The 25,195-nt window shown below is 42.3% G+C and overlaps 1 protein-coding gene across 3 annotated transcripts in view; it reads right to left on the reverse strand.

Annotated features, from left to right (window-relative positions):
• Positions 1-208: 208 nt before the first annotated feature.
• The window catches only part of PDZRN3 (PDZ domain containing ring finger 3), a 171,122-nt gene continuing 146,135 nt past the window's right edge, over positions 209-25,195 (reverse strand). For all 3 annotated transcript variants that reach the window (XM_083424777.1, XM_083424778.1, XM_083424779.1), the window contains 7 exons: positions 20,780-21,033; positions 17,710-17,797; positions 8,190-8,288; positions 7,090-7,152; positions 5,226-5,330; positions 4,019-4,135; positions 209-2,948 (listed from right to left, as the gene is read on the reverse strand). In XM_083424777.1, coding sequence (XP_083280903.1) covers positions 1,416-2,948; positions 4,019-4,135; positions 5,226-5,330; positions 7,090-7,152; positions 8,190-8,288; positions 17,710-17,797; positions 20,780-21,033 — 2,259 coding nt within the window. In that variant the 3' untranslated portion in view covers positions 209-1,415. The remainder of the gene's footprint in view (positions 2,949-4,018; positions 4,136-5,225; positions 5,331-7,089; positions 7,153-8,189; positions 8,289-17,709; positions 17,798-20,779; positions 21,034-25,195) is intronic.

Genomic DNA, 25,195 nt, shown 5'->3' on the forward strand with positions numbered 1-25,195 from the left:
GATTAGAAAACCTTTCTTCCAACTAATCCACAAGGGCCTCATGAGCTGAATTTCTGCCATCAGCCTGCTTGCTATCCATACCTGTCCTAAAATAAACTCAGTTTCGGTAATCCAATCCGTTCAGCCAGATAAACCTAATTTCTAACAATGCAGCTTACACAAGGCATTGTGGTAAAGGTGGTCAAAGTTAAAAAAAAGCCAAAGGATATGAAATATAAAACAATAATTTATTTTTTTAACTTCATTTACTTGTTAATGTTTATAACTAGTCATGATTTCATGAAAACTGCTTTCAATTTCAATACATTCAAATCTACAAAGCAGACAGCTACTACAATGGGCATTTCAAATTACACAAAACGGCCTTGTAAAAACATTGGACACACATGCACATTCTTCCAACAGGCCCACAGCCTTGGCAAACTTGCTTCAAAGTGTTTCAGGGCTGCACCATGCAGCAGTTTGCTTCTGCTCTTTCAAGTGATACCTACATACTTCCTTCAGAAACCGCAAAGAAAGAAAAGAAAAGTGTGTAGCTCTTAGCCAGGACTCTTAAGGGGTTGTGTGCATAATGCGCTTAGTGTAGTGCCTAGTTGTCCTCGGTCCCCAAACTGCTGTGGTAGTGGGCTGCCTCTGCTGTTTCCCACCACTCTTCGCCCCCCTGCAAGAGGGCTACAGCTACCCAGACATTCACAGCAGTCACAACACAGAGACCGTTACAACTTGTGACTTGCCAAACAGCCCACCCAGAGTGCATTACTGAGCACAGGACAGATCCCAATATCTGGCTAGTGGTCTGCACTGGGCTTGGTAGGTCACAAATTGGGCATGCATGCTGTGCCATAGAGCAAAGCAGTATGAGTGCACAACCCCAAAGACACAACTGGTTTGAGAAATCGTGTACATTACTGCAAAATGATTCTATCAAGAGTTTGGTAGTTCAGCTAAAATATTGATAAAACAGAAACTTGTGCAGAAAAAGGGCACAATAGCAAAGATATATTGCAAAATACTGCTTTGTTAAAAATACATATTTGAAGTTGTCTTTTGAGTTTCTGCATGTGTAACCTTTTTAAAATATGAATATAGTTTAAAAAGATATTACCTGTGTAAGTATGATTAATATGCTTTTCCTGTTATTTAAAACATCTTATGTAAAAGTGTAACAAGTTACAAAAAAAGGTACTATTGGTATTCCAAATAAGGTCTGTCTGTTCCGTATTGCCTTAAAAGGGATTTTGGGTGGATGACTCATTCTCTCCTCTTTTGCACCCAGAGTTCAGTATTTGAAGTATAAAGCCAATGAACGTGTCTTTTATTTACAATAAAAGAGAGGGAGCGTTGCCACATTTAACGAGGCAGGAATCTCTACCCCACCGGTAGGGTTTTATGTACACAACTTTGGCACCGGAAGATTATACAGTAGTCACCGACAGGAAGGAGTTGTAAACTTTTGTGCCGTCGGGTGACTTTGTGCCATGGGTCAGCAGTTCTTGGATTGTCATCCAATTGTCAAATATCTTTTTATTCCTTTTCTTCATCATTTTTTTGTGGCTCAGTTCTATGATATTCATTTCCTTCTTCTCTTCGGCCCCCTGCTGTTCCTTTAAACACTCTAACCTGCTCTGCATCATGAACTCGCGCCTTTTCCTCTGCTCCTTGGCTTTCACGACGTGCTGCTTCCGCTCCTCCTTGCTCCAGTAACGGCCCATCTTCATTTCGCTGATGGCATCGTCGTCCGTCGTCATGCCACTGCGCTCTTCCTTGATCTTTATGGCACGCTCTCTCAGCAACCTGTCCCGCACGGGTCTCTTGGTGATGTAACGGGTCCCGTCGCTCCTGACTTTGACTTTCCATTCCATCCTGGGCTCGCTCTGGTTGGAAGAGTTCAAGTCTTTGCACATGCTCACTAAGCTCATTTGGCTCTGCGCGTACTCCACCGCTGACTTCTGCTGTATCAACTGCATGTAGCTCTGGTAGTGCTGGGCATGGGCAGGGATGTGCGCATGTTTATACGGAGAGTGGTGATAGGGAGATAAGTAGGAGCTGCCTGGTTTGGGGGGCACAGCTGGGCTTTTGCTTCCGTCGCTCTCTTTCCTCTCTTTGATTTCCAGCTGCTCAGCATCTTTGGGGTGAGCTTTAGCTGTGCCGTATTCATGACTTTCTGGGCTAGACATCAAATTTTTCTGAGACCCTTCTGCTCCTTCGCTGACTTGCAAATTGAGATCTTCTGCTGTCCTGCACAGAGAGTTGTTGGGGGAGATCTCCAGGGTGAGAGGCGTGCTCCGGCAACTTTCCCCTGTATTGTAAGCGCTGGAGCTGTCCTTGTCCGATTTCTCTGGCAGTTCGGTGATGTCCGAGAGCTCATGCCGGCGGACGTCAATGCTTGTGTTGTAGTTGCGGAAGCCGCTGTTGTGCAGCATCCATGGCTCTCGGTACTGCTCCTTCAACTGCTGCATCTTGTGGGCCCTCACGATGTTGAGGCACTCCAGCTCGATGTTGCGCAGCTCCTCGTTCAGCATCTCCAGCTCCCGGTCCACGCTCTCGTGGTCACTCTTGCTCATATCCAGAGTGCTGTTGTGGTAGTACAGGCCATACGGGTTGGTGGACTTCACCTGGCACTTCAGTTCCAGCAGCTCACGGAACCTCTCGCACTCGTCCACCGGGATGCCGAGGAAGTCGGCGTCGGCGCAGTCGGCGGAAATGAACGACTCGTTGCTGAACTGCATGTCCCCGCTGCCCAGCGTGTCGTGGCTGTAGGCCAGCTTCTTCTGGCTCCCCAGGGTGTTTGAGGAAGTCGTGTGGTCGTCGGCATTGTTCTCCTGCTCCGAGCTTTCGTCGTTCCGAGTGCTTTCATCGGTGCGCCCTACGCCACTGTCTTTCTCGTGTTGGTTTGATAAAATGGTGGCAGTATCTGTGGTGCCTCCATCCTCTTCATTTTTCTTCTTCTAAAGTCATCAAGAAAAAGTACATTCATTAAGAAAAAAATGCAAATAAATACAATAGGCAGACTAATTTTGTTCTCCCTATTTGCAGAATTTTCTTCTACAGATTTTCTGCTATAAATTGCACACACACACTCCTAATCCTTATAGATGAAATAGGTATGGTCCACTTGGAACATCTCACGAGGAACACTAATAATGAGTTTTTGCAGGAAAGGTGCTTCTTTTAGTTTTACTTAGGAGTGGAAATTTCATTTTTTTACCTAGGAAATGCATAGTTCAGATGGTGATATACTTTTTGGATCGATCTTGGGTGTATTCTCCCCTCCTCCTCAATTTTTAAGAATCTATTATTCGGACCAGATTTTCAAAAGAACCCGAAACACTATTCAACACATAAAATAAAACAAATTTATAACATTTGGAGTTTGCTATTTTTTCTGCATTTGAGGAACGTTGGATCAGAAGACCTTAATTCAAATCTCTTTGAAGAAATGTGGAAAGCTGTAGCTCAGTGTCAGATCACCTGCTTGGAATGCAGAAGGTTCGAGTTTCAACCCCTAGCATTTCCATTTAGGGCTGGGAATGTCCCTTGGCTGAAATGCTGCTACTGAGTGCAGACAACCATGCACTAAATTGACCAGTGGTCTGACTCAGTGGACAGCAGTATCCTATGGTGTGTAGTGGATGCCCTTACACAGTTTCCCCATCACTCAGGATAAGGGCTTGGGTTGGAAGACCAAAGGGATTAATGATACATTGTAAAATGTTTGGGGCAGGTGGAAAAGCAGAATCTTAACCACTTGGATAAAATGGACAGTGCTCAAAAAGAAACTGAGTGCAGGTGGGGGCAGTCCCTTAAGTAATGAGGGTGCAGTGAAGAAATTATACAATTGCAGGATGCTCTCTTGTCAGTTATTCTTATTCAGAGACAGCTGTTCTTTTCCATCCTAGGAAGGGCTCACAGCATATGTAAGAAATGTTTAATGCAATGCTTAAATAAGAGCCAGGGAACAGCATGACTTTGGTTTGACAATAAGGTATTTCACCTAACAAAGTACAATGACATTTACCTGCTGAAGCATGCTGGCAGTAAACTGCATTGCCTGATGGTGCTGTTCCTCCAGCATGTCCATGTGTAAATCATCCAGAAAATCATTTCTGTCATCATCCATCCATCCTTCATCCAGCTACAAGGAGAAGAAATACAAAACAAATGCACCGAATATTGCTATGCGGATGTGACTCAATAAATAAAGGGAACTTAAGAACTGCTTTTCTGGGAATCTGACTTATTTCATGCACAACTTGTAACAACCTCAGCATACGAGTTGTGCTTCCTTCCTTGCCTGATGTGAATGTGAAGTGCAGAAGGATATTTCAGTTCTTGACAGAAAGCACAATGCATTATGAAGTTTTATGTGATGGGAAAATAATTTCCTCCACCCTCGTTAATTCCTAGAAACAGATCTGTTGGTGAGTTAAAGAATCCAGATGCGTTGGGAACTGCATGCATGCAATAGTAATGCAGCACTACCATAAAACAGGCAATAATTTTGGCTTGCTAAAAACAGCATGATGTACAAGGCATGGGTGCTATCGCCAGTAGCAGATGGTGGGGTGGTGATGCTTACCTGACCTCCCGGGCGCAGAGTCACTGCCGCTTACCGGGAGGGAACTTGGGAGGGGAAAGCGGTGGGGAGGTTAGCGCTGTGCAAATGCATTGGCAGCAGCACTGCACTGGCCCCGCTGGCGAGTTGCACAGTGCCAACCTCCTCACTGCCTTGCCCCTCCCACTCTCCCTCCCAGTAAGCAGCAGCAACTTCACTGCTGGGAGGTCAATGCCAATCCCCCATCCACCCCAGACAATCACTCTGTTCAACACTGGTCAAGTCTACAGCTGGACTATTGCAGCAGATAGCTAGCTAATGCTGGATGAGTGAGATTGGGACATAGTGAGGGCGCATGGGTGCAGTTTTGCACAATAATCAGCACTATGCCAGATAGTTTATTCTGAATCCTGTGTAGTAACATGTCAGACAGGGCCGGGGACACACTATCTGAAGGTGCTGTTTGCTTGCAACTCTAGCAGCATGTCCTTGCCCTCAGTAGCCTCACCCTTCCTAGCTTCTCTGCTCTCATATGTTGATGCATCTCTACCGGTACCTTCACTCACTCAGCTCTACCACCCTCAACTGTTGGAAGCATCGTGCTCTATAAAGCACAATGCCCATTGATGATGCTGTATAAACAATAACTAATAATAATTAGATGCAGCACCTGGAGAATTTCTGGCCTTGCTATGAGCAAGGAAACGTTCTTGCTTTCTTCACTGGTAAGGAGTGCCACAGCTTCTTCACGATTCTGTATCTCTATGCCATTAATCTGGAGAAAGAAATTCAAATCCCATTATATAGAAATCCAAAAGAAAGAACTCAGAAATTATACGTGAAGTACACTTATATTTTTAAAAACCATGCAACTCTATGCAGAGAATTTTAGTCTGGGTTTAGACACATTTGCCTCATATGGAGTATTCCTCAGAACCAGCTGCACTTGAAATGAATGAAAGCCTCATGTCAGAGTCATGACTTCAATTCCAAGTTCACCCATAAAGCCTCTGGCCTGCCTTGACCAAGGTCAGTGCCCTTCAGACTCATTGGAAATGATTCACACCCAACTCTCAAAGAGACTTTTTATGCAAAGAGGTCACCAAGCACCTACTTTAACTAATGCTGTGGCGGTTATTTTTGCCCAGTTATTTCCAAAGAAATGACCTTAGAAAATAGGTCACTTGTTATTTTGGGGTGGGGGAAGGAAGTACAGTGGCCATTATGAAGTGGACAAGTGGTGTGTGGTCTTAATTTGAAGCTTCATTCATTCATACCAGCTTCTCAACACCTCATGCTTCCTGAAATGCCTATTATGAGAATGTTTGGGGTTGTATCCAATGAAGTCATCCTGTTCATGCAAGAACTTCTCCTTGTGCAATGGAAGTCCCTCTCCCTCCTCTCCTTGTGTGTACCCCAAATCTGTTCTGGAGGTTCCCCCAACCCTCCAATGCAGATTTGGCTGGGATGCGGGGAGATAGAGGTGCGAACAGGACAACTTCGTTGGATACAACTCTCTATCAGTATTGCCTCCATTAGGCTTTTGAAGACGTGTGTCTTGGCAGGATTCTTCCTGCGCAGCACTGAAGTGCTCTGGAGGATTTCCTTTAAATAGATTCCCTATCCCCCCCCCCCAAAAAGAAAAAGTTAAATGAAGCTGAAAAACATAGACTGCTTTCTCTGAGGGTAAAGGTTTTCATGAAACGGGCTGGGGGCAGGGCAGGGATTTGGCACAACATGTAACTTTAAATCAACAGTTTTGACTGGGAACTCGTTTTAAGTGCCTCATCACATAGAGAGTGCTGCTTTTTTTCCAAGGCAGGACAGGCTCTAGTATTTAAAACTTTGCCCTGGCAAGATAAATACCTGCTCCTGCCACATAAACTTTACAGCATCAGAAAGTAATGTGACAACTGGGATTCACAGGGCTGTTTTGAGGCTGAATAAAATAAAGATGATAAATCTCTTTGCCTGCTAAAAGCGCTATATGATGGCAAATTCAATAACATTACGCCAGTGTTCAGAGACTGTTGAACTGTCCCCATTGGTAGTTTCTCACGGACATAATGCTGTCAGGCAACACTTTGGCTTTCATGGCTGATCTATGAAAGTAAACACGACTGCATTTGCCCTAAACTGCGAGCATCTGGCCTTCAGGTATTTCATCAAAAGACTTATTTGGGGGAATATTTATACTGGGGACTTTTGAAATACATTTTCTTATATATTTTATTCTACTTACAGCATTTCTAGCCCACCTTCCCCCCTGCAAGGACTTCAAGGTGCCTGGCATGCTTTTCCCTGCTCCTCATTTAATCCGCACAACAATCCTGGGAGGCGCGTTAGGGTGAGAGGCAGTGACTGGCCCAAGGTCACCCAGTGAGTTTCATGGCAGAGTGGGGATTCAAACCCTGGTCTCCCAGGATCTAGTCTGAGACACTAACTACTACGCCACAGTGGCTCATCTGTTGGAAATGTCACATAATAGGATAACTGAAGAAACTGCAATAGGATTTCATATAACATAAGCTCACCTGAATTATACGATCGCCCTCTCTGATGCGACCATCTTTTGCAGCAATGCTGTTGGGATCAATCTACAAAAGAGAAGAAAGTAGGCTACTTTTTGCAGCATTTCTTCCCTGCGTACTTCCAACCATTGGCATGTTATCTGAGGTTGCCTATACACATAGTTCACAATCCTTCTTGTTTCTCTTAGACGTGGATAGGGAACCTCAGACCCAGGGTTCAAATGCTGCCCCTCGGCCTTTCTACCTGCCCCCAAGCCCCACACCCTCTTGAACCATGCCCATCCACCCAGCTTTGGACTCTCATTGAGTGTTTTTGCCTAGGTGGAATGAGTCCTCTAATAATTCTTCTTGCTTGTCTGGGTAGAGGATAGAGAGGGGTGTGTGAGCGTGAAGAAACTAGCCTATGGCACAAACATACAATTTACATTTATTGCTTTGCCCACATTATTTGCCTGTGGCCCTGCCCACATATGCATGTCACCCCCAGAAATTTGCCCTGAGGGGAAAGTTACACTTGGGCTGAAGAAGGTTCCCCAACCTGAGAAAGAAGCACTGCACTATTTTACTAGGAAACATATGATTTGCATGCAAGAGGTCCCATCCTAGGTCCCATCTCCGGCATCTCTAGGTACAGGTGGGGAAGATTCCCACCTGAAACCCTAAAGTGCAGCTGCCAGTCAATGTAGACCTGGTGCCCTCCAGATGTTTTGTACAAGCCCCCCAGCCCCAGACAGTCAGGGATTATGGCAATGACAACCCAACAACATCTGGAGGTTACCAGTCTTAAGAAAGGTCAATGTAAACAATACTGGCCTAGATGGGCCAATCAATGGTCAGATTTAATACAAGGCAGCATCTTATGTTCCCTATGTTCACGACTGGAACCACCAACTCTGGTCGCCACTCATCTGAAAGTGGGTACATCTGGAATAGGTCTTCTAATGTTGATCTTAAAAGAACAGAAATAGGTGCCTGAAATGTAGGAAAATTGTTTGATATTACATTAAAACTTGCTTTTGGAAGTAACATGAAATGTAACTGACAGGAGGGAAATGACTTTTTCACAACTACAGTCAAAAGGCAGGCATTATATTTGGTCTCACCTCACTGATATAAATGCCAATATCATCTTCATCATCAGTTCTGTAGCACACTGTAAGCCCAAACTTGTCCTGGCTGTTCACTCGATGCAAATCTACTTCCTAGGGCAAAGGAATGAGATGCTGGTGAATGTCTGGTTTTTTTAAAATATGTGGAAATATTTTGCTTACATTATAGTTTCTGTTTTTAAAAGATTGCACTATGTTAATTTACTGAGCTAGAAGTGATTATGGACACACAATCAATACAGAGGGCAATTCTGGCTCTTCTATCAATATGCAGTCGTTTTGGAAATAAGACTCTCCTATTGATCATATAGAAGAAAAATGGTCCATCTCTTATGAAGTGGCAACACCCCCCCCCCCCATTTTTAGTGCCTCCACTATAATATTTGTCAGGTGAGTCTTTGGAACCAAAGTCTTCCTACATTTCCAACACCCTAGGAACAGTAACATCATTAGCGCAAAGAGATAAAGATTGATAAATACTAAATCTATGCATTTCTGTAACGGGAGATGCTGTTTGTTCTCTAATCACATTTTAGCATTCTCTAGACTAGTGCAATGCAATTCTGGAATAGTCTCTAATCCAAATACTTCAAGGCAAAGTTAGCCATGACTACATCCCCATAAAGGCACATAAGGCTGGGCGAGTGAAAACGTTAGTGTTAGCGCTGCACTGAGAAAACAAGGTTGGCACAGATTACAACCTTTCGTTGTTCTTGAGATGGAAGTTGTTTCATGGTCTGTGAAAAAGTGGCCTGCAGCAAGGTAGTGAGGAAGTCAAAAGCTGTTTCTTTCTAATCTTAGTTGCATGAAATGGGGAGATTAATTTATAAACTACACACATTATTATTATTGATTTCTAGACCACCTTTCACCAAAAATGATAGCAGAGCAATTTATAAGGTGTTATCAAACAAAATTCATCGTATCAACTGAATGACTCATTTACAATTATTAATTCCAGGAGGTCTACTTTAAGTAGGATTAATATTGGATACAACCTTAAATTTTAGTCTCATGAATTACATAAGTAACAAAGTCAGCAGTATCGTAAAAAATGGCTTAATGGCTTTCTACAGCTTGAGCGTGCTTTGCCATTTAAATGTCATACCTTTGTATTGTCAAAATTCAGCAAAGTGGTAAAATTCTGCACCCAATGCAGATAATGAGTATTGTGCCATCCAAATACTAATGAGCTGAATTCTGACATGCCTTTGGTTTTCTTAGTATCCTCCGTATGGACTATAATTCTCATTAGCCCCTGCCAGCATGATCTATGGGTCAGGGATGATGGGAATTGTAGTCTAAAACATCTGGAGAGGATCAAGTTGGGGAAGTACTTTGGTAGGCCTCAGGATGCTCTTTTATATGATTTTTTTGGGGGTGGGGTGGGGGGTAAACCTACTTTTAAGAGTTTTCCAAACCTCTACAATCAAATGTAAATTCAGTGGTACCTTGGGTTACATACGCTTCAGGTTACATACACTTCAGGTTACAGACTCCGCTAACCCAGAAATATTACCTCGGGTTAAGAACTTTGCTTCAGGATGAGAACAGAAATCGTGCTCCGGCGGCGCGGCGGCAGTGGGAGGCCCCATTAGCTAAAGTGGTGCTTCAGGTTAAGAAGAGTTTCAGGTTAAGAACGGACCTCTGGAATGAATTAAGTACTTAACCCGAGGTACCACTGTACAGTCGTACCTTGGTTCTCGAACAAAATCCATTCCAGAAATCAGTTTGACTTCCGAAAACATTTGAAAACTAAGGTGTGGCTTCCGATTGGCTGCAGGGGCTTCCTGCAAACCGGAACACTCACTTCTGGGTTTGCAGTGTTCAGGAGCCAAAACGTTAGACCTGCTTAGTATCATGTGAAATTTGCATCTCATCCCTCATCTTTGAAAAACAAATGCTCCAATCTCCCTCTCCAAATGGGCACCACAGTTTCAAACCTGCTAACTTCCATGCTGCTTGTATCACGCAAATAGTTAAGTGGGGTGAGCAATGCCTATCCCCTAAAAATCCCTCTAACCCTTCCCCACCTCCCCAAATCATCAACAGCCAATCATAAACATGGCTAGGATTCCAGCCTCAATCTTAAACGGAACTTGGTGTGAGAGGCGCTGTTTGAAGAACTGGGGACAATGGCCACAACACTATCAAATTCAACATATATGTAAGTAGGCAACTGCACAGTCACATTTGACTTCAAAAGCTGGAACTTCCCCCAAATGAGGAATAAGGAAATTGAAAGGGAAATCACGGTTTCCAAAACAATATTACTAATTTGCGACATTTAACAACCAACTTTTTTTTTACATAGTCCTTTGGATCTCTGGATAAACTAGACTAAAATGACAGCTTAATACTTCGCAGGATACCTAGCGCCCCAAGTCTTTGGTTACTCACTGCTTACTCAGTGCTGTAATAATGAGCTTGGAAGCCGTTTAAAAATTCCCACATGTTTGTGAGGCAAAGGGGAAAAACACACCCCGTGTTCCGATTGAAAGAGAGATTGCTGGCTTCTTCCTCCTGGTATTAATGCATTAAAAGTCCTAATAACATAATAGTCTTGCCTCTGAGCATCTCTCAATTTCAACCCGCGGTGCCATTCACCGGGGGAAGACAATAAAACTCACCAATATGAATAATTTATTGGCATGTCTAGATGACAGCTGCCACGATAAGCAATCTCTTGTTATTTACTTGTCAACATGTGTAATTTGTTTTGAAAAAAACAGAGCAGTAAATGTCAGTGACATTTCAGATGGTATTTAAATGATTTTCAATCAATAGGCACTATTGTGAATGGCTCCACACTCTCTCGTCGTGCTTTCTTTTGTTACAGAAAGGTTGAACGCATCAGTATAATGGCAGAAGTTTTCCATATTTCTAAGGCTCTCCCATTATTATTTTTTTAAAAAGGGGATTGAAGCTGATCAATAAGGAAGATTAGATAATGTCAGCCAAGTTGCTGGGGTCAGTACTTTAGGTTTCATCAAGCAAATGGAAATGAAGTCAGTAAACTCTGGCTCTAATTTATGTTTAGGAAAGTTACTGCCTTTTCCTTTGAAAAACAAAACAAAAACAAATTACAGGTCCCTGATCATGGGTACGATATGTGCCTGGTAAACGGCACCACTCACCATCCTGTCTGCAGCATGGACTGGATAAATCTTTTACCCCTTCTTAATAAGGTGCTAACATTACTTGGAGGGAGGAAGGCAGGGGCTCTTTAGCTTTTGCTTGTAGAAGGCTGGGGGGGGGGGGGGAGCATGATTTGGCCACAGAGTGTCAGACTAGGAGAGCAGGCTTCAAATCCCCACTCAGCAGATGTCTTTGGGCCATTCACTCTCAGCCTAACCAACCTCACAGGGTACTGGTGAGGATAAAACGGGGAGGGCAAGAACTATTTGTATGTCCCCCTGAGCTCCTTGGAGGCAAGAAGGTGGGATATGAATTAGAGCTGCCAGGCATCCGGACTTTCCCAGAATTTCAAAGGCAGAATTGATTCCTGGGGGGAATTTCCGAAAGGTGGTGCTTTGCCCTGGATTTTAGGCAAGTCAATTAAAAAATCGCGTTTCGGAGTGTCCTGGTTTTTACATTTTGAAATATGGCAACCCTAATATAAATGCAATTAAAGAATTAAATAAATGGTGGGGCAAAGTTAGGAGTTGGCACTTCTGGATTTCATTAAATCTTGCCCTCTAAATGTCCTGTAAGTCAGTGATTCCTCTATTACAGTGGGACCTCAGGTTACAAACACTCCGGGTTACAAACACTTCGGGTTACAGACTCCGCTAACCCGGAAGTAGTACCTCGGGTTAAGAACTTTACCTCAGGATGAGAACAGAAATCGTACAGCAGCGGCGTGGCAGCAGCAGTGGGAGGCCCCATTAGCTAAAGTGGTACCTCAGGTTAAGAAGGGTTTCAGGTTAAGAACAGACCTCCGGAACGAATTAAGTTCTTAACCAGAGGTAGCACTGTATATGTATATGATATTGTTGCAAGCCACTCTGGATGCCATAGAAGCCACGTGGCACAGTCAGTTTCTCACTTTGCTTTCACAATATGCAAGGACATATTCTAAGGAGCAGAAGTCTTGCTTCAAAAAGCTATTTCAGGTTACTTTAGGCAAGGGCTGTGGCACCAACATGACTCTGCAGAATAACTCCTTGCGCACAGTACAATGGAGAATTCATGTATTCTGTGTATTCATAGGTACTCCCTCCGCTGAACTCCTGAATCGAAGGAGGTCTGGCTAGATGATCCTCAGGGTCTCTTCCAGCTCTGCAATTCTATGATTCTAAGTGAATGGGGGAGCCTCAAGTCTGGAACTCCCATGAAAGCAAGGAATTGTGAGTGTGAGGCAAAGCAGCCCTTGGGGCTCCATGATTCAGCTCAACATCCACCAGGCAACTTTGTTTGTCCCCCATTCACTACAGGGAAACTTTAAAAAGTGGCTATAACTTTTTTACTTTTGACAGAATAGATGAAATTTGCAGACATAACAGCCCCTGCAGAGCAGACAAATAGGCCCAGCAGAGGCTTTTGTGTCTTAAACCGTTAAAGTTTGGGCTTTTTTTTTTCTTAAGGAAAAATTTATAGCTTTTGAATTTGGAGCAGAATTAGATGAACATGAAATGAAAAATAAATAAATCTGATTTTCCAAAATACCTGGGTGAAGACTAAGACAAGCAAGTGGCTTTACCAATAGTTCCCCCTCCTCTTACTCCTGGAGCAGCCCACTCTCCCCCATTATCTTTCACCCAAAGAGAGCCCCACACTCTACCTACACACTGGGCGCCTCCAGACTGCCATTATTTTGTGAGAGGGGTTCAAGTGCATACTGTAAATTTAGGTTTGCATAACTGAAACAGATTGCACTGATTGTAACAACCAAATTCAATCCTGCACTGATTTTTTTGAATTCTGAGCAATGTTCAGACAATCTGAATCTAATCTAATCATAATCATGTGGATCAATCAAGAAATATGTTTTAGGACTGAGATCAAGTTTTATGTTTCAGAGATGCTCTATGTTTTATGTTTCAAAGAAGCTTTAATATTTCATGCTTTTGCTTTTCATTCTCTAGTATTTCAACAGAGAGCTTGAGCTTTTCAATATGCTTCAAAGCCAGAACGCTTCATTCCACATCTCCTGTTTGGGATATATTGTATGCGGGGAAGCCACTTGAGAAATATCTGAAATACACACACACATCTGAGGAAACCGTGCTCAGGCAAATGGTCTTTGTAAAAAATTCCCTTCAGAATAGCCTCAGAGCAGGTGTTTGGTACCTGAATTTTTATGAGTAATTAGATGTAGACTTACCCTTGGGTTCTATCCCCCCAGCCCTGGTTAGAAGTAGAAATAACTGGGATTTGATGCTACCCTAGATATGGTAATTTTGTGTACACAGAAAGAAGAACAGCTGTTTCCTAGCTGCCTATGCCTCAATAAAGTTTTTATGTAATCATAAAGCTTCAGAAGATTTTATGGACATCAACTCTATAAATTTTAAAAGCATCAAAGCAAAGAACATTTTTAATTTTCAGAGTACTTTTTGGAACAGAGTACTTTGCTTAAGCAAAAACCAACAGCACACCCTACAAGTACTAGGGTGTTCATTCCCATTACACAGAATAATTCACGGACCTCTACTTGCTTCTCAAAAAGTAATAACATATTTTGGTTAACATGGTAAGGTGTGCAGATTTTCCATGTATTATGGACCAAGACTACTATAATAACTTCTACTTGAACAAACAGTGACCGGCACAAAGGCCACAAGTTGAAGTGGGCTTTTTACAGGAGCACAAATAGGACTTGAGTGAACAGTCACTGCAGATATAGTTAGATGTCTCACATCTGGATCCTGAACATCTCTTCACATCAATACATGTGACAGCAGCAACCAACAGCGCCAGAGTAATGTTGTGCATTATGCAATTATAATTTAGAATATGCACAGAGATCCGTTGTAGGCCCACTGAAGCGAACGGAGGATGTGCAGCCACTGTGAAGGATGATTGTACCCTAATTGTCTTAGAAGTCAGGAATGATCTAAAGAGGATACATATTATAAGTGTCATGAGTAAGCATTAGCATAACTTTTTGAGATGTAGATTACCCTTTTTTTATATAGTGCTCCGATAAAACCAAAGCATGTGCAGATATGAGATCTCTGAAACTGAAATGGATGCAAGACAATTACATAAAATTATTCAGGCCCTACGCCAACTGGTGGCAGATAAAGAAAGCTAAACAACCTGAATGCTGAAATATAAGTGCCATTTACAGTGAGACAAGAATACCATAATGTGCTATGATATTATATGCCTGTGGCCCTTCATAACACTAAGGTTTCAAAATAAAAGATAATAGTAAATTAGCCTCTGTATACGCAAATGGAAATTTGTGCCCAACAGATTATTATATCGTGTTGCAGACAATCTTCTGTTAGGGGCAGGTTAAAACTTTAGAAACACGGAGCCAGTCTTTTCAAAAGATGTATAGTGGTACCTCGGGTTACATACACTTCAGGTTACACACTCTGCTAACCCAGAAATAGTGCTTCAGGTTAAGAACTTTGCTTCAGGATAAGAACAGAAATCGGGCTCCGGCGGCGCGGCGGCCCCATTAGCTAAAGTGGTGCTTCAGGTTAAGAAGAGTTTCAGGTTAAGAACGGACCTCTGGAACAAATTAAGTACTTAACCCGAGGTACCACTGTACTTGTATTGGAAATAAAATTCTCTGGAGTAAGTGGGGCTATAAGGTAAGGAGCTTGGATGCTTCTCTCAATTTTGTCAGAAAGCAAATCCCAAAGACAGACATCAAATCTGTGTCCAGTGGGCTTCCCTACAGTCAGCAGAGATTTAACTGTAAAAACCAGGATCCCAGAAAGTCAGTTATGCCCAGTTTTGTTGAGCATTTTACATAGACTCGTAGACTTGGATGCAGGATTCTTTTGCCCAACGTCGGACTCAAACTCTGAGATGAAGAGTTTCATGCTCTACCAACTGAGCTATCTGAAAAAGTTTATCAGTCGCCATTCTTCTTGAAATGAAGCTAAACCACAATCAGGTGCACACCTTTTGCAAATAAACTCCACTGAATTCAGCTAAATTTAGTTCTGAGAAATCATTCCCAAAATCAGGCTGGTAAGGATGGCTTGACCTGCACTTTTACAGCTCTCACATTTGTGTGTGTGTTTGGTGCTCTAGACAAGGTACATGTTCTAAGGTTCATCTGCAGTAATGCATTCAATGATATCCTACCTCTTAGAAGAATCAGTCACTTTAACTGCTTTCTGTTATCATGGTATCTGTTAGGAGATTACTAAACTGTCTGTAAGTGAACCCTTTAACAACCCTACCCTGTATGTTGAAACAACATGGAAATCTACTTGTATTTGTGGTGGCTGTTTTAGAAAGTATGTAGAGGCAATGTTATTTATTTCTTGCCTTGATCGTTTTTAAACGGCTTTATGACTCATATATGTACCAACATGTAAACATAAGATATGGGCCCAATTAAAGCTTCAGAGTAAGAGTTGCAATTTAGAAAAACGTTGATATGCTGCCATGACATTGTTCTTTTATTATTTTTTGGTTTGAGCTTTAAGAGAGGCTGTGTAATATCCTGGGGGCTGCATTCCTTGTAACACCAGATGCCAGTTTCAGATACTGAACTTAAAGGCCTTCAATGGCCTGTTCTTGGCAGATACTCAATTCTTGTGACTAATATCAGCCTGTACAGATTGCTAGGCAATTCTACTGCGTTTCATTGAATTCTAGCAAGAACTATAGTCATTTACACAGGGGACTTGTTGACTAGATCTGTTAAGTCATTAATTGTGAGTTAGGATGGCCATAAAAGCCTAGATGATGGACTGGAATTCAGAGTGTATTTTATGGAGAGAGTAGTCCAGGTGGTGTGGTTTGATATTTTACATCCTTTTCAGCATTCTGACTCGAGTCAATGAAAAAGTGCGTCTGCAGTCTGTTTAAGACAAATCTGTCAATAAGCAAATAATACAGCTAGAAGCTGACCGAGTGTTTGTTACACTTTGACCCTTTCCATTGATCTCAGTCTCCCAGGTTTGAAACGATTCTTAAAGGCTTTCAGAGAACGGCTATTTAAGCTGCAAGCATTTCCTAAATGTTTAGCTGGTACTGTTACACAGCTTTATTATTTTAACAATCTAAGTGCTCTCTTTATGTCAAAATTATAAAATGCCATGAAATGATTTGAGTCGCACGCGCTATAGTTACTGGCTGGCAAGAGCACATGTGGAAACAGCTGCCATCTTAACCTGTCTGACACTTTGAGCAGTGATAGCAGCAACAGTTTGTTGCCCAGCTCCTTTCAGCAATGGCTGCAGACTGCCTGAGTTGAGTTCCCTGTCCTCTAGCGGGGGAGGGCAAAGGAAACACTTTTTTGGATCGCAGTTGTTGCTTTTCAGAAAACCACCTTCTGTATGTAAGGGTTTGTGGGGTAAGAATTCAGCAGGAACGGGCAGTTAATCTGGACCCCTGCTTTGGGATTTTCACAGTAGTTTGGAGCGGCATTTACCTCAGCATTATCTTCTAGAATGATGAGCCTAAGTGACTTTGTACTCCCCCTTCCTTGTTTATCTGTATGTGTACAGGGTGGGAGCTAGAGGTCTTTTAGTGGGTGGCAGTTTGAGCAAAATCATGAAGCTGGAGACAGATTAAGCTAGTCATTCTTAAAATTCATTCAAATCCGTGCAGCAAGTTAGTCAAAGCTTGAATTCCATGAGGCAAAAGTCTGACCTCTGGATCCAGCCCCATGATTTTGCTCAAACTAAATGAGACACATGATATTTCTGTAATTTGTCTTTTTAAAATATATTTCATTGCTCTACTTTTGTACTTTTTACTAAACTTATGATTTGAATTTATGTTGCCTATGATAGCAGGGGAAGCATCTTGACTGGGGACTTTGAGAGAACAATAACAAGCCATGGAGGAGAAAGAAGCACTTTGCTGTAAACAAATGGAGGCAAGACATGCTTCTTTCAGATGTAAACATTTCTTCAGGAATTAAAAACACACAAAACCCTACAAGCTTCTCTTTGAAATCTACCGCAGGTATAAAACTACGCTTTTGATACTACGTTCCCACATGAAAATCCATGTATGCAAAACTGTAAAAAGTGTATAAATAAAACCCTTATCTCCCCAAATTATTATTCAGCCCCTCACAAGTATAACTAGAACAGATAAGGAGAAACCTATGGCTGCTTGTATTATGAGCTGAGGACATGACCTCTAATCCTTTAATTACACAACATATAATTAACTACATATTAAAATTAGTAAGCACTAATTTCCTGCCGTCTGTACACCGAATTGCAGAGTAAAAAGATTTTCCAATATATTTTGGTAGCATAAGTTCATAATTTGAATGCAGCACTAGTTGCTAAGTCCTTGGCACATGAAAATATAATAAAAGTATTTTGTATGTTGAATGGTTGCTTCTAGTTATTACTCATACCTCTAATTCTAGCTCCTCTCTGTCCATTACTTGATGAATGCCTCCCATATAATCATTTGGGTCATAGTATTCGTGCCCTGATGAATGCCTGGGAAAATAAAGCACAGTTTAGGTTATCACTCCCTATCCTAATTAACATATTAATCCTCCCCCAGCCTCATGGCAGATCATCACTAACATGTCACACATACATCAAGACTGATGCGCTGCAGGTGATCAATGGTGTTGAGGACGTAAGCTCATTAAACAACAGAGAAAACAAATATTTATTTTTTAAAAAAACTGTCTCGCTGCCTTAACATATTGGCCAACCAGGCAGAGTTGGCCCACTAGAGAGACAGAGGGGAACATTTGTCAAAGACAGGTGATGGTATGAAAAAAATGCTGTGGAGGTAAGGCTTGGGGGTGGCATGATGGACCCATGAAGGGGAAAAAATGAGGGCCAGAAAAAGAGGGATGGCAGAATAAGCATTTTATTATACAGGGTAGTGGTCATAGGTTCCCATGTTACACCTGAGCACAGGCTCCACACTTCTACTACTTCCACTGAGAAAACTCAGGGGGGAAACATACAGGCTGGTTTCCTAGCAACCACCTTTCCACGCGCCCTCTTATCACCTCAGGAACAGGAAAATATGCCAACATCCACCCTGCAATTCCCTCTGCCTCAGAGGTGGAGGGGAACCACAGTGAGCATGTGAGAAAAGAATGGCAACTTAATTAATAATTATTCTTTTTTCTTATTTTTTAAAAAAAGCTGTCCTCAGAAAAGCAATATGGATACTGCACAATAATAGCATGAGAACATGACCCCCGGTGCCTAATCTCTGACAGAAATTGCACAAATATATCACCTTCCCAATCCCGAGCTTTGTAGCACATGCTCATTTGCCTGATTTCTGATTGTGAAAATAATGTTTTGTCTTTAATAATGATGTAAGTTTTTTTTTAAAAAAATGGATATATATTTATATGCAGAGGAAGTGGGCAACCAGGTTTTAATTCCGCTTTCAAAATATGAGAACTTGGGTTGTTAACGCAGTGAAATTGACTGTCAACAGGTCCACAATTGTCAAAAAGAAGCAATATATAATTAACATCTGGAATTCACTTCGTTGGGATATGGAGATGGCTATAGATGACGTTAAAAAGAACTAGGCAAATACATTAGGCACCATAACAAAAGAAAACGAGTCTCTGTGTTCAAGGATTCTATCTTTCTTTCTGAATACCAGATGTTGAGAACCATCTTCTCAAGTAGATTGAGGGGCTCCAACATGACATCTTGATGTGCGATGTCGTAAGGAGCCAGGACTCTTGTTTATATATAGATGGGAGAGTTGGGACTCCTCTCTCTCTCTCCCCCCCCTCCTTCCATGTAGTGGGATCCCATGCTATGGGAGGGTACTGACTAGATTTGAAGGTCCCATGTGACTGTTCTATCTGCATGGGTGATTTATTCACAGAAGTCTCAAGCAGCTGGGATCTGTACAGAAGTGGAGTGTCTCTGCATGTGATGGGGGCCTAAGCTACCCAGTACTCTACAATTACTGACACCTCACTCTGCTATCAGCCTCCCCCAACTTGGTGCCCTACAGATATTTTGGACTACAGCTCCCATCAGCCACTTCCCAGCAATGTGAAAAGAGTCCAAGTGGGAGTGGCCACATTCTTAGGCTGAAGCAAGAACACTATCCAAAGCTCCATTGGCTTTTATTTCATTGCCAGTGCATGCACAAAAGTGGACGTCTCTTCTTACCACTCATGCACCATCCTATCAGCAATGTCATTGCCAGTTTCTGTGAACAAGATGGGAAGAGTTCCATCACAAACGGCACTCCACATTTGTTGTGGCAGAAAATGATTCCTGTACTATCTGTATAGGTGGACTTGCAAATAAGTAAAGGGGTTGTGTGTGTGTGTGTGTGTGTGTGTATGTATAACTTGCTAGTATAGAAGTTTCAGACTCCCATTAACAGTAATTAAAAATTGATTTTAAAAATTCCTTGGCAACATTTTAAAGAAAGATCAGCCCTACAGAACAGCTTATTTGTGTAACATTGCCACGGGATTATAATAAAAGGTAATTAATACACTGAAAGAGAATGTAGTGGCTCCTAGCAATCTGCAATTTATGGCCACCATTAAAAAACGGATAAGATTGAACAGCAGCACTGTAAACAGGTAGTAAAGAGCACTGCCAGACACATACGTCATAGTCCAGATTTTAGGGGGAAGACCTGCAGCCCAAAAGGTCCCAGGTCCAATCCTTGGTTTTTCTAGTTGGGAGACCCAAGGCATCAGGCCTGGGAAATTTCTCTGCCGGAGACCCTGGAAAGCCATTGCTGCGGGCCAGAGTTCTAAGAAACTCTTTATTTATCTGTGGGTTCACTCAGCCTTTTCCTCCTCATCTAAAGGCATATAGAGACTTGGCATAATTGCTCATGCAAACTTAGAAGTGAGCAGGTAGCCTCACAGCATTTTATTTTTCACTGTCTTGTTCATTTGGTTTCTCATTCACAATGCCAATGGGCCTGCAATTTCTCAACAGTCAAAGTTACTGCATGGATTCCACCATTTCGTGAATTGGTTGAACATGTGAGACACAGACGAAAAAAATTGGCAGTGCTGAGTGTTCCATTCCACTGGATTTGCCTAATCCCAGTTTTCCATTTTTCCTTCCAGCAGTCAGCATTCTGTGGCCATTGAGCATGCTCAGTTCTACAGGGGTCCCTCCCTTCTTCTTCATTAGAGTGCCCCTGCCTAATTTTTTTTTTTTGTGCTTGGTTCCCCCATGTCTGCTGATACCCCCTTCTTTTGTCTGGGCAATGTCACTTTGGCAATAGCACTCACAGACTGAACATCAGAATTAGAGTGGATGGTTGCACAAAATCTTGCAGATATTTCAGTCCTAATGTTTTTGCTCCTGAAAGTGGCAGTTTAGATCTTCATAATGATGTATGGTAGTTGTATATTTTCATCCCAAGTGTATGAAATCTAGCCCCACCCAATGCTTCAGTGTTTACTGCCTTTTAATGTAGCGAGGTGTCATTAAAATACTGGTACTTACTCCTCAGGTAAGAGATATGGGTCCAGTACTGAAACTGGCGGGGTAGGTGAGCTCATCTTGGTAAGAGCCATGATGTGTTCAAAGGTGATGTCGGTCTGGGTGCCCATATCCACCAGGAGACATTCATGAGAGGGGCTGAAGATTTTGCTGCGTGGCGCTCTCCTCAGGACCTGAACCACAATGGGATCTTTAGCTGTTTTGAAGGCTTCTACTGCTTGGTCATGGGTTGCTTTAGATAAATCTTTTCCATTTACCTGTGGGGGAAGAGGAAGAAAGGTGAGTCTCGTTTATCTAGCGTTTCCTTCATGTAAAACCATTCATGACATGAGCTTCGTTTTTGTAAGTGCTACTTGAAAGTAAGGCTCTGGATCACCTAACTCTAACCTGCTGTGTATTAGCAATGAGAAAGAACAGCAAGTAGTTCATAGTGGGTGGTTAAATTTCTGCGGAACAAGCGACCACCTTTTGGCAACTTCAGAAAGTCACAGCCCGATTCAATTCCATTTGAAATCAGTTCAGGGGCTGTGTGGGCGTAAAAGAAAAAGAAAAAGTTCAGGATATTGGACTAAGCTCTTATTGCACTGTTGGGCGCATCATCAAAGGCTCATAGTTTTAAACTGTATTATCACAGGGGCTTTGTTATAGCTCTGATCTACAGAAGAAGAACATGATACAGGAAGCAAAAGTGGCTACATCCATGAATCCACTAATAAACTCTTCAACTCCCTTCGCAACCTTGGGAATGCATTTCCTGACTGCTGAACACAGGCTTTAAAAATATTTAAAGTTATTCCCATCCTCTATACTGACTATATAAAAAACAGTTTCCATGGAGCCGAGAATGGGCCTAGAACCATAAGGTGAAGTTCTACTGCTGAAAGTAAGCTGATGGTATCGGGACAAGACAGTCTCTGCCATAACTTTAGGCCTTCTGCAGGTCCTTCATCTTGGCATGAATGTTTCCTAAGGCTGCAGTTGTACGGAGGTTTGGGTAAAGCAAAATGCAAAGGTGATTTAGCTGCCTTATCCTATGCCCTGCTAGATTTGAGCGGGGGAGGTTCAAGTGAGGAAGAAGGAATGATCCTGCATTCTTCTGTCTGCTTGCCTGTTAAAAAAATTAATGTTTTTGATGTTTTCCCTCCTTTTGGAAACAAGAGAGAAAAGGGAGGGAGAGGTTTAGACCTGCTCAGAATCCATCCCCCAACCCAGGTGTGAAGGCATGTCAAGATGACTGGGAGGCCTTGGGAGCCATGACATGCCCCTAGGACACCCATTTTTGGCACCTCCAGTGTAAGAGCAGCAATGTCAATTGGGCCAGAGCTTTGGAAGAGCCAGGTGTGTCAGAGAGGTTGGTTCCAGGGGTGGCACGTCTCATATCGCCACTTGAGACAAAACAGTAAGGACTGCCTTGTCCTGCCACTGCCGACATGGGAGCTGCTTCTCCACCACGAGGGTGCCACCTTGGGGGCTTCCAGCTGCCTGAGGCAGTGGCCTCATCCCACCCAATGGCTGGGCTGGCCCTGGTTGACTCCAGCACTGGATGTCTGCTGTGTCTCTGATGCTGGAGGGATAGATCCAATGTACTGTTTGGCCTCTGGGACAGACAGGATTGAGAAATGATGTAGAAGGAATAATAATATTATTCCTACATCATTTAATAATATTCTGTAATAATATATTGACATCTTTTGTGAGCAGCTTGTTTAAACTACTGAAATACTGTTTCCTTTATTTTAAATATCATCTTATCCTATATTCAGTTTATTTTCTAAAATGTTCTTCCACACCTATCATGTCTCTCAAGTCCATTTTGTATAACAAAGCAGTTTGTTTTGCAGATGTCACACACACACACTTAATCTTTAGTGTAAATGCACCGAAGAGATATTCACCTGGAGCAGCTAAGTATCACAATCTGCTAAGTACCCTCAGACATGGCTTAGCCATCTGGATAAAGTGATGTCAACACAACACCCTTGGCTCTACAGCCTTTCCCAATTGATTTTGAAAGGATCTAAGGCTCCTTCCCCCAAATTATTTCCATATGCTTTTTGTCCAGCATGCATTACATGGGTCCCCCCCCTTCTTTGGGATAAACTGAAATCCACTGTGTCGTTTTCACTGCAACTTATAGGTAGCCTCAGGCAATCTGTCATACTTGATAAAAATTATTTTGTATCCCCCATCTCTGAAACAAGAGAAACACCTGCACCAATACTAGTGTAGAAAAGGACCTTCCATTTTTGAAACCAAATTACCACTGGAAACTCCCCACTTCTCATCCTGCTCCCACTTGCAGGGATTGTCTAGGGTAGAATATAACATTGTGCTGTGGTAAATGTGCTGGGGGAAATAATTTCCCCTGGCTGTTCTGGGAGGGCTCTCCTGACACCCCAAGAGGCAATTTCAGGAGTTGGGAAAGGGTAGAAATCCCCATTGTAGTGCCAGACGATTCACAAGCTCGCTGCATCTGGTTCAAAGCACAGGCTTCCTACTTTGGCCTACTTTATATCCAACTTTGTTCTGGTCATTCAAATGGAAGCTGTCACTGATGAACTCACAGGATCACATGGTCAGGTTGATAAACGTGTATCTACAGACCCAAAGTTCTCTATGTAAATAAACTTACAAGAACTGTTGTCCACTTTTAACTACTATTGCCATTGCCTTATTTTTCAATTTGGGGTAAGGGGGATTTATTATATTGATGGTATGGTAAGCACAAGAGCAGTGATGGGGAAACCTGTGGCCCCCGCAGATGTTGTTGGTCAACAGATTTCATTGTCCTTGGCCATTGGGGGCAGCGCTGTCTGGGGAAGGTGGGAGATGGAGTCCCAACACTGTCTGGAGGGTCACAGGTTCCTCATGCCTGAACTTGAAGCATCCTCTCATAACAGAAAGGAATTTAAAATAAAACTTCCAATATCATAAAGCTATTTTGCAAATCTAGCATGCACCTGCACCTGGAATACTGTATGCATCTTCTCACTACAGAGTTGGGAAAGGTCCAGAAAAGAAAAACCCAAATGAGCAACTTCCCTATGAGGAAAGTTTACAACAATTGCACCTCTTTAGTTTTGAGAAAAGGTGAGTAAGAAGACACAGGACAGAGGTGTATAGAACTATGCAAGGTTTGGGTAAGTGGATAGAGAATGGCACCAACTTTTCAAATGTTTAAATGGGGCTTAAACCCCATTAGTTTCAAGCCGCCTTTTCTTAATTAAGCCTGTTCTTAAAAAGACCTATTTCATTTCTATTTTGCTCTTTTATTTTTTAACGGGCCTCTTTTTAAGATACTTGTCATGCTGCTGCTTTTAGACTGTCACTTTTTAAAAGTTAGCGTTTTTCTTAATGATACATAAGCTGCTTTGGATAGCCTACGCTCCCCAAAACAGCTTATGAACAGTTTTATAAGTAAATAAATGAGTTAAGCCAAAGGTTTCATGGCAGATTTTTGTTCTAAACTTGTATGATATCTGACAAGAGTGCCCTGTAGTAAGTGGTTTTGTGGACCAGACCTTTAGGATCACTTCTGTTGTTTTAAAAGAAAGAAAAAAGCTGGAATCTTCTCAAGTCATTATGGCCATATAAAATCAAATAATGGCTTTGTATGAAGAAACACCTGGTTCCTTCAGTTTTACAGTCAACCCAAATTGATCATAAAGCTTCCATATATGGACTGGATGCCCACAGAGAAGTGAATTTGCATCAGGCTGGAGCAGGCTATGTATCTGAAGCTGTGCGGTGCATCAAAAGCCTTGTTCTGTTAGCTACTCAAAGCATGGGTGGTGTGCTTGGGGAGGAAATACATTCTTCTGTTCTCTTTTATAAACAAGAGTTTATTTATAGGGAACGTGTAGCACAATAGATCTGAAAGGGACTGAGTGCAAGACAGCTATGAGAGAGCAGATTTATGCAGAAAAGTAACTTGAGATCAAAGCAGGCCTCACAAATTTTGCTTCTAGCATTAATTTTTAAGACATCTATGTGCACACCTCTGTTTCAAGATGCACACAACTCCACATAGGAAAAATCACCTGCTTCAGAATCTTGGTAAGGCCTGGCAATAGAAGTTAACGTCACTGTGAAATTGGCACATGTGGAAAATGGTAAGGCTGCTTTCAGGTTGAATGGGTGCCATCTTAAGACAGGAGTCTGCACACCTATAGCTTGACAAAGGAACATCTAAAGTGCTCAAGCTGCTACGACTAGTGAATTTTTTCCCTAGCTCAATGATATCACTCAAACCAGGCTTAACACAGTACTTTTAATTCAAATGTGTCGCAATTATCTATTTTGCAGACTAAAGATGTTTCACTGTCCAAATGCCTTATTTATTCTTGGACAGTTGGAAGCAACATGATGATCTATAGTACCTTTGTAACATCTTTGGCATTATTGCAGTGCCGACATCAA

The sequence above is a fragment of the Podarcis tiliguerta genome (genome assembly GCF_965153285.1).
Source record: "Podarcis tiliguerta genome assembly, chromosome: 2".
NCBI lineage: Eukaryota > Metazoa > Chordata > Lepidosauria > Squamata > Lacertidae > Podarcis > Podarcis tiliguerta.